This window comes from Crocuta crocuta, unplaced genomic scaffold (genome assembly GCF_008692635.1).
Source record: "Crocuta crocuta isolate KB4526 unplaced genomic scaffold, BGI_CrCroc_1.0 scaffold77, whole genome shotgun sequence".
In the NCBI taxonomy this organism is placed as follows: domain Eukaryota; kingdom Metazoa; phylum Chordata; class Mammalia; order Carnivora; family Hyaenidae; genus Crocuta; species Crocuta crocuta.
This window is the reverse complement of record NW_027532172.1, coordinates 6,569,052-6,581,617: the sequence shown is the minus strand read 5'-3', so window position 1 is coordinate 6,581,617 and position 12,566 is coordinate 6,569,052. Positions and strand designations below refer to the sequence as shown.

The 12,566-nt window shown below is 49.0% G+C and overlaps 1 protein-coding gene across 1 annotated transcript in view; it reads right to left on the bottom strand.

Annotated features, from left to right (window-relative positions):
• BSN (bassoon presynaptic cytomatrix protein) overlaps nt 1-12,201 on the bottom strand; it is a 102,116-nt gene extending 89,915 nt beyond the window's left edge. Inside the window, 2 exon segments of the mRNA XM_077777048.1 lie at nt 5,327-5,475; nt 11,859-12,201. Coding sequence (XP_077633174.1) covers nt 5,327-5,475; nt 11,859-12,201 — 492 coding nt within the window.
• Between the last annotated feature and the right edge of the window lie 365 nt (nt 12,202-12,566).

Sequence of the window (12,566 nt, the reverse complement as noted above, 5' to 3'; positions counted from 1 at the left end):
TCTCTCAAAAACAAATAAAAAATGTTAAACAAAAATTTTAAAGCTAGAATTTTGAGATACCTGGGTGGCTCAGTCAGTTGAATGTCTGACTCTTGATTTCAGCTCAGGTCATGATCCCAGGGTTGTGGGACTGAGCACTGCATCAGGCTCAGCACTTGGAGTCTGCTTAAGATTCTCTCTCCTTCTCCTTCTGCCCCTCTCCCCAGCTTGCACGTGCGCGCACACACACACACACACACACACTCTCTCTCTTTCTCTATCTCTCTCTAAAATAAAACTAAATTAAAATAAAAAGCTAGAATTTCTTGGCCAAAAGAATGAAATTAGAATCTGAATGGTTTCTAGATACAAATCCAGCTTACAGGATAAATATGGGAGAGAGGAATATCTCAAATGACACCACAGAGACACAATCAGCATAATCCAGAATGTGAGAAACAAAGGACAAATGACACAGTTCTCCAATCATCAATTGCAAGGGGGGAAAAAGGAAATGGCATCTACAGATTTAAAGAAACTCAAGAAATGTATCAAGCAAATGCAATGTGTAGATCCTGTTTAGATCACAATTTAAACAAACCAACTATAAAAATAAATTCTTAAGATAAGCAGAAAACCTGAACCCTGACTGGATATTTGCTGAGATTAAGAAAGGATTGTTAACAAGGTGTCTGACTGGCTCAGTTGGTAAGGCATATATCTCTTGATCTTGGGGTCATGAGACCAAGCCCCACAATGGGTGTAGAGATTACTTAAAAAAAATTAAAATTCAGGGGCACCTGGGTGGCTCCGTTGGTTAAGTGTCTGACTCTTGACTTCGGCTTGGGTCAATATCTCATGGTTCATGGGTTTAGGCTCCATGTCAGGCTTCGTGCTAACAGTGCAGAGCCTGCTGGAGATTCTCTCTCTCTCATTCTCTCTCAAAATAAATAAACTTTAAAAAAATAAAAACATTAAAATTCAAAAAAAAGAAGAAATAGTTATCCTGTTTGGATGTGATTATGGTGCTGTGGTAATGTTCATACAAAGCCCTTATTTCTTAGAAATAGACACTGAAATACAGATGATGAAATATTGAGATATCTGGAAGTTGCCTCCATGGGGTTGGCAGGTGAGGAAGACATAAACTTGACTAGCCATGAGTTGGTGATAACTGTGGCTGGGCAACAGGAACATGAGAGTTCATTAGCTTATTCTCTCAACTATATAATCTACATAAAAGTAGATTTGAAATTTTCCATAATAAAAAGTTTAAAAGAAAACAGATGGCTTTTCTTCCCCAACTTTTTTATTTTTTTTTTTTAGCAGCAATTTATTGGTCTTACTAATGCTAGGAAAAGCTACATTTTCAAAGCTGCTCCTTTCTCCCTGGCAAAAGACAAAAAGTGGTTGCCCCTTTGGGTGAAATTTTGACATCATCACCATTCAGATGTTAGGTCACTTTAGCATAATCCCTATAGCATGCCTTCATGAGAATCCAGCCCTGGGGCCACACATGATCTCTAAATGACAAAAGACTTTTTTTTTTTATGTTTTATTTATTTCTGAGAAAGAGAGAGACAGCGTGAGCAGGGGATGATCAGAGAGAGGGGGAGATACAGAATCCAAAACAGGCTCCAGGCTCTGAGCTAGTCAGCACAGAGCTCGATACGGGGCTCAAACTCACAAACCGTGAGATCATGCCCTGAGCTGAAGTCGGACAATTAACCGACTGAGCCCCCCAGGTGCCCCCTGTTATTTCTAAACCTGTCAATTATATCCTTTCATTTCATCCTTACAAATTAGTCCCAGATTTTCCTAGAGCCTGTTAGCTGATATAGTATAACAAGTCTGGTTAATCCCAGACCAGATATACTAATCCTGACAAACCCATTTATTTTTATTTTTATTTTCTTATTGAGATAGAATTATGACAAACCCATTCTGAGAAAGGAATTCAGGGTGTGGTTCTCAGAGCAGCCTCACTCACCTTCTGGCACACTGCCAGGTTCTGTGTGCCAGCTGCCTTTGATTAAAGATGTCTCTACAATATTTGAGCTGGAAGTGAGTGAGAGGCAACCTGGGCATTGATCACGGATTTTGAAGGGTAATGAGAGAAAGGTGTCTCACCTGGTTCGCCCCAGCTCTCCTCCACACTCCTGCCCTTGGCCCCATTCTCACTGTTCCAGGCTATGTAGACCACACTTCTCATGCTATGTCTCCTTCTCTCCATCTCTCATAACCCCACCATTTTTCCAGCATGCCTTGGGTTTCTCCTTTGAGGCTTGGCTCTGTCTCTCCACTCTTCTCACTTGACAACCCTTCTGTAAACACTGTTTATTTGGCATTTCTCAGACACTGAGCTGCTCAGACACTGAGCCTTCTCCGTCTGAGCTGCTCAGACTGAAGCTCCATGATTTGGCTCTTCGAGAGCTGTCTGACCAACCGGACTGTGAGGTGCTAGAGGACAGGGAAGTATCATATCCCCTTCCAGACCCTCCAAAAAGCCCAGAACAGTGCTTGCTCTTGATACTGATAAATATACCTTGGCTGTATTGACTGAAGATCAATTTGCAAATGTCAGAACATGTAAAGTCCACAGGGCTGGTAAAGATTAGACAGGTTGCCACTGGTTTATATGGCTCTTTTGTGCAATTTTTTGAAAAGGTGCTTACTGGGGTAGTGATAAAGTTTTGTCTTGGTCTGGTAGTGTGTCATGGGTGTATATATAGGTTAAATCCCATCAATTTGAACACGTCACTGTACATCAGGCATAAAAATAAGTGAATGAATGATAAGTGCCCCTTTCTCTATGAGAATACAGCCCATACCAGGACATACAGCTCAGAGAGTAGAGCCTGAGACAGAGCCTTCCCTGATTTGGTACTTCTTGAGAAAGGCACAAAATGTAACTGTACATGTGACCCTGAGACCAGAAACAGAGAGCCCCCTGCCCTGAGGGACTCTCCGATGCCCAAAATGCCATATCATCCAAACGGGCTAAGAGGCAGCACTGTGGGTGTGGCGGTGCTGCTACTTACGGGATTTGAGTCAGGCTCTTCTGTCATAAACGGTGGAGCTGCCACCTCACAGAGCCCAAGTCAGCTCAGCATGAGGAATGAAAAGGCTAATTCTGGGGTAGCAAGGGGTAATGCTGCAACAGGAAAGAGCCAGGAATCAACTCCCCCAGAACCTCAGTTCCATTCTCCTATGGGGTTAGCAAAATGATCTCCCCCTTATATGACCCTCCACCTATCTCTATGAGGCTTCCCACTGCCCCCAAATTCACAAGCTTGCTTGAAACTGTGCTGCTGCTGCTGCTGTTTCCTGAATACCCAGAAGCCCATGCCATGGGGCTTTTTCTTCATCAATGGGCCAATCTGTTCAGCCGCATCTCTGAACAGAACATGCTAAATTTGGCATCAGGTACCTGAGATGCTCTGGTGAAAAGTAGAAGCCATTCTACTGCTGAAGGAGAAACATACCATGGAGGCACCGCTCATCTCAGGTGCTGTAACAAGCTGACTATCAGCAGGAGCAGTATATCCTGTGTCCTAAGGGGCTAGTCTTGAGCTTTGATGACAAGTAGCCAGCTCACCCTGAGCTTGACAGTCATAGGACCTTAGCACCACAGGCCCATGTGTGAACCTTGCCCACAGCAAGGAGCAATATTATGTGACTGCTAAATTGAGAGGGAGCCCATGGTTCCCCAACCCACAGCAGTTTGTGGGTCTGCCCTATAGCAGAATGCATAGGGGTAGAAATGAAACACCAAAAAGGAATAGGAGGAGTAGACACCAGCCTCTTTTCTGTCCCTCTGAGCTGCCCAAATCTTTCCAAAATCTCATATGCTTGGCTCTGCAACATCAGATAAACTATAAGCAGAGTAGTCTGGTTACCAGAAGAGAAACGTCAAATTCCCCATATAGAGAACTACCAATAACAAGGTGTTTGTCCATTCATCTGGAGACGCTCTCTGTTGGACAGAGAGCTCTAAAGCCTGGGTGAGGCTCCCTCAAGCTAAAACTCAAACAGCAGCCCAACACGCAGCAAAATGGACAGTATTTGCAGTTCTAAAAACCGTATGCTAACCAACTGCATTACTGTAATAGCTAATGTAATATGGGCAAATTCCCCCTTTAAAAGGAATGCTCACAGGCTGGCCTGTCTGTGTCAGGTTTCAGGCTATTAAGAGCCTTTCATTACTATTAGTTGTCTACGAAATGACTTCTGAAGAAATAAACACATGAGAGACACAGTTGGGCAGCTGAAGGATCAAAAATTATGCTCCCTTACAGTTTATGTGTTCCCACGCAGAAAAGCCAAGGCAAAATTATCAGCAGACTCTCATGGAGCCAGAAGCGTGGCACCCTCCACCCCAGGGTTTTCTACTCCCTAGGCCCATTTGGTGTAAAGACAATGCCTTCCATTTTATCCTGTTGTCTCTTGGTAGTTTTCCTGAGTTTTCAGTCTACCAATCTATCATATATTGGCATTCCCTTCCACTGCATTCACTACCACTTGAGTGTTTTTGTAGGACTTCAGTTGGCATACATTTTAAACAATCTGGTTTCACAGTATTTGATCAGATATGTTCTGTTGAAAACATTCTATGTGGGTTTCGGTTTTTCCCTGGTTTGAGGTGGTAATCTAAAATCATAAGGCAACAGGAACGTATTTGGTGATAGATGATTCAATAGCATTTTTGCCTCACCCCAGAGTGTTTCACTAAACCTTGGTGAAAACACATGTCCCTGTTTGTATTTTGAGCCTAAATAAGTACTTTTTGGTGTCCGGTGGCATTTTTCCTTCCTCTAAAGATGATTATGGTCACTAAATGCCTGAGGAAAGCGCATGACCAAGTTCATGGTTCAACTATTTCCATATCTCTCTGTTTCTCGCAGTGACACTTATCTTCCCTGACAGCCACTCCCATTGTGCTCTTTCCTTGGCCCAACACAATGGACACATGCAGACACCAGCAGACAAGGAGGACGTTTTCCATCCCACTGCTCACCAGTGCGGAGGGACTATGCTGAGGTTACATAAGCCCCTCCTGAGCCCAGCGTTGGGGGGAAGCAAATTTGGGGTTCGTGACGGAGTCATAGTCTGCAGGCCCCGACTGACCCTGCGCTCACTCACCATCCTGCCTTAGCAAGACAGGGCGGCTTGAAAGGGAGGGCCACTTCCCGCGACCATCGGGCCAATCTGTCTGGGTTCAAAGTGTGGCTGCACGTCCGAACCTCGCTGTCCATACTACATCGCAGGGTCGCGGGCCCTGGCCCCGAACTCAGGCTGCAGCTCCCCGTCCCCCACCCCCACCCCGGACGCCGCGACGCGCGCTTACCTGCCGGGACCTGGCCCAGGACTTGGGCCCGGTGGTCCCGCGGTCGCCCTCGCCGCGCCAGCAGCGGGGAGCTGTCCGCCGCCAGCAGGTGCTGAAGGCGGCTTCCCTGCNNNNCGCAGCCGACACAGCGAGGTTGTGCTGCCTGGAGCCTAGCGGGAGTTAGCGGTAGCGTCCCACGTTGAACCAGGATGGAAGGGCACCTGCCACAAGGAGCGGCCCTGGGGGCGTCTGGCCGTGTCATGCCCTAGTGCCAATAGCACTTCCTGTCCCGGGAAACTTGGGGAGTAGGGGCTCTCCTTTGGGTAACCTCGGTTTTCAGCCAGCCAGCAGGGTTCTGAACAACAGGCCTCAGAGACGGGCCACCCAGTGTGGCCTCAAAGAATGTTTAGGAGTTAGAAAGACAAGTGAACAAGAATGTTCAGAGGTCACGGAAGACGGAGACAGGATGCTCAGCGATGGGGCGGGATTGTGAGGGTCTTGAAGGCCAGCTGGGGAGTGGAGACTTTATCCAGATGGCGATGGGAACTATCTGGGATTCAAGCCGAGGGCCTGGTCCCATGGGACAGGAGTCAGGAAGTGTCTCTGGGAAAGGTGAAGGGTGTGTCAGGACTGGCCTAAAGCCAGATGGAAGGCCTCCTCGGTAGACCTTGGGACAGTGACCTTGAGGATGGGAAAGAGGAGTTGATATTTCTCAGAGGCCTTGAGCTGTGGCTTCCAGAGACTGTCTAGATGAGAAGCTGCAGGCTGCCTCTGCATTAACTGAGAGCTGACCAAATTACTTTTCAGTGACCTCACTTTTACAGATTTCAGTATTTACACGCTACTCAAGATGCTCTGCTTCATGGCTTCTCACACAAACTTGTGCTTTCTCGAGGGTAAATATTTCCTAGAAGATACAGACTATATTCCAAACAACTCCTGACTCCATAAATCATGGCTGTGGAGAAGAACCTATTTAATTCTCCTAATGGTGAGGAATATCTCACATGGGATGTCAGCAGCTCTAACCCCACCTGGAATAATCTGAACACTATAGCCAGTGAACACTGATAGCCAGGCAGATGGACAGACCTTGGCTGGGCCTTCCCCATGCACTCTTAGTTGCCCTTCCCAGTCCTTAAGATGGAGCTTCCATGAAGCCTGGACTCCCTGACTGCCTGCCACTGACTGCCTGGAATGAGGAGGGCCTCTCTGCCTGTGTTATCATGGCCCTCACTGTGTTCCCGCCTGGTCTGATTCATCTTTATGAGTATCTGATGACTACATGTGTGTATCTAGGCTCCCCAAGAATCCACATCTCAGCTCTGCCACCTCCTAGGCGGAACTTTGCTAACTTAGGCTTGCACGCTTCCATTTCCTAGCCTGCAAAGTCATGATACTGGTAGCCTCTCAAACAGGGATTGTGAGGGTGAAATGGCTGATGGAGTTAAAACACAAAGTCAAGTGACTGGCATACATATAACTAACTTTATTAGTCGTTGTCTTGCTGGTGGGTGGTCTGGGATTTGAGGGGTTTGTGCTGCACCTTTTCTTCTGGGAAAGAACAACCATGATGGGCAGGCGAGTGACCTGACCTTGGCTCAACCCAGGCTCTTCTGCCTTCACAGACACTAATCAGTGTGATTTGTGCCATTTGGAAGTAGGAGAGAGAAGGATGTTTGTTTTCTATTTTTGTAGAAGCCAAAGGAGCTATGGCTTTCCAGATTTAAATCAACATGCCTCTGGTTCCAGTGGGGGTAATTAGCCCTACCCAGCCAGCAGGCCTAGGGAGTTGCCCTCCTCAGAGTGGATCCCTGGCTGTTAGCAGACCTCTAGGGTCTCTGCTGCCTTAGTGACAAAGGACACAGTACAGTGGACCCAGGAGGACCTGGAAGTGTGAGTTAGTGATGCCCCTACCTTGTATGCAAACTCTCAGTTCCACTTCCTCTTAAAGCATACCAAGAAACATGCCTGTTCTGTCCACATCCAACCCTGGCATTCAGCCTTGCTGGCTGTGGGATGGTGCTGGTCTCTGGTTGTCTGGATCTCTGATTCAGTCTCCCATTTTTATTCACTGTTCAGAACTTGTTTTCTTCCCCCTTGACCTAGAGCAGGGGATCCTCAACAGCAAGACTTTGTCTGACTTGTCCTATCCCCTGCGCTGGGCTTCAGCAGGGCCTCAGGGGCTAATGGTTGAGCCAGGTTCTCCATATAACTCTGAGCACTTCCCTCACCTGCACTTCCAAGGGGTTCACCAACCACCAGGCTTAAAAGCACCCCAGAAGGATCTTTGGCTGTAGCACTTGCATCACCACATTTAGGTTATTGACTTAACAAGTGACAGGAGGATGCTAAGGTTGGGTCTAGACTTTCTCCTGGTGGAGAGGTCATAGATGAGCTGGCTACACTCACCTAGGAAAATTCACTAGGCTTAACTTTGTGGCTAATGAACAGACAAATCTCTTGGTTTGTGCAAACCAGCTGTGTGGTGTGTCCAGTACCATTCCTTCCTGGATCCGGTTGCTGCCCAGCCAGGAACAGGATGCACCAAGAGGCGCTGAAGAAATTTCCCAGCCCCCTAAGCTTCACTTGCCAAAGGTATCTTCTTCCCACTTCAGTGTGACATGTGACACATGGCAGTCATTTTGGAGAAAGGCCAGATGGGAAAACAGTCATTTCTCATGCCAAAACAGAACTGATAGATGGATACACGTCCACGTTTTTCTTCGGTCTGTGCTCCCAAATGCTTCTGAAAGACTAGAGGGAAAAAGGAATCAGAAAAAAAATCCATCCATGTAGGAAAAGGCCCAGTCAGAGCCACCTCACTACTAGGATTTGTGGAAATGCTTAGTCATGGGAAGGCAAATCTTGGGAGAATGAAGAGATACACCTGGATGTCAGCTGGGCCACAGGCAAGGCAACATGCAGATGAGCCCCAGGAAGATGAAGAGGGGCAGAGTGCAGACTCTGAGGCTTCCCTGCTTCCCCACACAGTCCACTTCACCCCAGGCTGCTACTTTTAGTGTGGCAACCTCCACAGGGAGTCTCAGGATCCAAAGATGAAGATGCTGATGAGGATGAAGAAGAAAGCAAATTTTGCAGGTGAAAAGAGGAGGTAGAGAGTGTGGAGGTGGAAGAGAATGAGGAATGATAACTGGGGACAGTTCTGGATGATGGGATGCCATGGGCTTTGGATTATTCCAGAGAGGCTGGGAAAGCTGGCTCCTATCTCTGGAGCCGCTGGGCTCTGCACTTTTCTTTTTGTTGTGCTGCTGCTGCTGAGGCCTGTCTCCCCTCCCATTGAGAAGCAATTCAGGAACGTGGCTCCCTGTCCCCATTCCTCTTCTGGGTTGGAGAAACAGTATTGAAGAGGAAGGAAGGAAACCCAAAGAAACAGAGTTTCTCTACTGGCTGAGGCTTGTCAGCACCACTCACTACATGAGGAATAAGGCAGCTTCCCAAGCAAGCCTCAGGCTGGTATGAAGCTACAAACAAGAGACCTGCTCCTTGTCCTGCTCAGCAGCCCACCTAGGCTGGCCTGGACAACCTTGTTTGTGTACTAAAGTCTCCAGCTGGCCCATGGTCCTTGGTAGAGTAGGAAAAGGGAACAAAGCCGGAAGTTATAGAATTTGCTTGGCGTACTGACTGCAGAATTCCTTTCCTGTTGTAATGTGCAAATCTTTATTTGCATTATGTGAAAAAAGCCAGTAAAAAAATCATCAGAAATGTTTACCACCAGTCTAACCCCACCGCCCATGCATTGCTCCCAAGAAAGCTAATTAAGCCCCACTGCTATTATAGTTATGTGCTTCCAAAGGCTTGTTATGACAAGAAAAATAACGAAGACACAGTTTCTCCAAGTTCTAAGCGTCCAAGTCAAAACATGCTGCTTTCCTTGCCCTTCGGCACTCTCCCAGACAGGCCTCCAGGCTGGCTTTGCCTATCTCATTAACACATGCATGCACTCATCCCTCAGCCAGTGCACAAACAACTCCTTGGTGCCAGGTCCAGAGAAGGCTGTGGGACCTAACCCCAAGGAACTCAGTTGGTAGGAGAGAGATAGGCACACAAATAATTTCCCATAAATGATACAAAATGCTGCCTTGGTCCCTATTGCAATCCTTCCCACCAGGCTCCCAATTCCCAAGTAGTTCCTTCACCTACCTCTGTTCCATGGATAGGAAGGTGGGTGCAGGAGTGGGGAACAGGCCCAAGTGGAGAGTCATGCTTGTATGTCTTCTCCTAACCAGCCCACATGTCCTCCCACAGGTAACAGAGGTTCAGACATGGCTCAGATGGTGCAGGGGAATGGGCAGCTTGCTCAACCCCTCTATCAGACTCAGTTCCACATGTCTTTGGGGAAGTCTCTTATGTAGTACCCTATCTCCTGACCCCTGTGTGGCACTACTATGGCAAACCCAAGCACGTTACTGAGTATCACTCTTTACCACTAGGGACTTCAGCCTTCAGGACACAGCCACTCTCTCCACTGAGCTTCATCTTTGTCCTGATCAGAGTGGATTGTGATAGGGCTTTTCTGCCCTCTCAACTTTACAGAGTACTCAGAAAGCCTCCAGGAACCACCAAAAGAGTTCCTGCCTTCCAGGAAAGATGGACAGAATGAGGCAGGGTCTCTGATGGTGAAGCAAAAGCTTTGGGGCAAGTTAAAAGCTCCATAGTCCCTTAGGCCTCTGCCAGGATGGATTATTTCAATTTCATTAACTTTAAATTTCAGTTAAATTTGGTGCTTTTGAGCCCTAGGACAAGGATAGCACCATTCTAGGCTCCAAGGATACAGCAGAAACCAACAATGTTGAGCCTCCTCTACCCTCACTGAGCTTGCAGTCTCCAAATCTGATTTTTGTCTGGCTGTGCCTCAAAACAGGCCCTGAAACTGGAGGGCATCACTGCTGGCCCTCAGTGCAGGACCACTATCCAGCCCTATAGCAGTGGGTGTGGCCAAAGAACTGTGAGGACTGAAGTCACACTCGGGCATTAGGGTTGCCTGAGGAGAGTCCTCCCTGACTCCCCAGTTTTGGGAAGCAGCAGGTATCAGTTGGGCAACAACATCTGGGTTACCTCTGCTAGTTATGTATTAATAACTCTTCCAGCTGGGAGGCCTGGCATGGGCATTGCTTTCTGTGAAGGTGGTCTTTCTGACAGCTGACAGTGTAGACTGAGGAATTCCTAGTAAGCCTAGACAGAAGACATCGGCCATATGCCACCAAAAGAGCAGAAAGGACATGTGTTCAGCTGAGCTTCCCCCACCTTCCATCTTCGCTTACTCCAACCAAACCCACCCCCATGCCCTGATCTGCTCCAGGGATCTTCTTGAGGCTCCCAGGGTGGCTATGTCCCTCTCCTAGGCCTGCCAGGCCCAAGGCTTCACTGAGGATGCCGGACAGCCAGGAGTAAGCTGATAGGCTGTTTGGAGCCAGGGCAGGGCTTAAGAGGCACGTGGTTGCTGAGTCAGAGCCACTGGGGGTCACAATGGATGCCTCCTCAGCCTCTCATTTGCACGCTAATCACTGTATGGGACAGGAGAAAGCAGAGCTGCCCAACTCCTATCCCCCAAACACTTATACACCATGTGCTCCTCAAACAAGAGGAGGACTCCATCCCCCTCAGCATCCTCCAAGCCCAGCTCCTTGCCCAACCCAACCAGGCCCGTGTTCCCTGAGGGTGAGTTCACTTGGAGCTAGGCTGCCTAGGCTGCCACCACCTCCCAACAGGACCTCCCCACCCCTGCCTCACTAGCCAGTGCCTTTCTTCACCACCTTTCTCCCCTAAGGCCTTTTGCAACATAGGTGCTGAGGGAAGTAGGCAGTGAAGTGAGAAGTGATCCCCGGAAAATGAGGTGGCCTGGCCTACCTCCCAGCCATTTCCACAAGTCCCAAACTTGGGCTCTGCACTCTACAGGCTGAGGCTGTGACACCATGAGGAAAGAAGACTCCAACCCTAGGAGCCTTGGCCAGCTGCCAACTGGCTGTTCCCAGCTGTCCTAGTGTGTGCCCAGGGCTGTGGGGGCACTTTGCCTAAGGCATTCCCTGGGGCTTCACGGTGCTCCTATTCCAGGGTCACCCCAAAGAAAGTCAATCATCTCCTGTTCCATCTCTGCTTCTAATGTCAAGTGGCAAGTGGAGGACACCCAGCCATGCCCTCCTTCCATTCAGGACCTTCTCAGAAGCCATTGTACTTCAGGTATGTGCTCAGGAGCTCTGAGGATGGAAGAAGGGGTGACTTGGGAAGCATCCATTGAGCGCTGAGCCCTACTGTGTGCAGGCACTGCACACAAAAGCTAAGGCAAGGTAGTGCACAAAGAAAGCGTACTTTTTGGTTCCTGCCTACCTACATTTGAATTCAAGGTTTGCTGGGCGGGGGCCCCAGGAGACCATCCGGAAGCCTGGGCCCCAGATTCGCCCTTTCTATTCCCTGCCAGATTCCCTTTCCAAAGGAGAGCGGCAAGGGCGAAAGACAGGCTTTGGACCCGGGCTACACTCGTCCCAGTGCCTTCAGGGTCTGTGCAGCCGTGGCTAAGCGAAAAAAGACGGACCGGTTGTACCCCCTGTCCGGCGCTTCCCTTCTGGCCTGGGCCCTGTCCACAACCCCGCTCTGCCGTGCCCTCCGATAGGCCTTAGTCCACTCTGGGACCGCCTCAGCTCCGTTCTAGGCGGGGTGCCGCCGGGTGCCCCTCGGGAGTCCCGCCCACAGCGGGCCAGGCCTGGCTGCGCGCCCACCGCTGCCAGGCTTACCCCGGCCTCTGGCGCCACCTGGCGGGAGCCCTCGGGCACTGTCCGCCTCTTGGGCTCAGAGCGGCTGGCGATGGACTCTGCCAGGATCAATGGAGAGGATGGAGGGCCCTGGAAGCCACAATGAAGGTTGATGGCTGCCCTCATCACGGCCCCTGAACCCACCTGGGGCACCGTCCTGGCCACACAGAACCTTCCAAACGGACCAACTTCGCTCCACCCCAACTGAGACTTCAAAGTCATCTTCACCAAAGCTGGCGACAGTAGAGCTAGTGAAAGCCCCAGTGGCCAAGTCTCATGCTGTCCTCACCTCTGGCTGCACAAAGGTGACCCACCACATCCCCAGATGGGAACTCCCACTTTAAATGTCTTGCCCTATCTTCTCTGGGTCTTCTATTGGGTCCCCATAAGGGAAATGGTACCCAGTATCCCCCCAGTGGGATGCTCTACAATATGAACAAAATTTTACAATCAGAAAAAAAACTTTAAGTGTTTGAACCTGTGTTAAACCT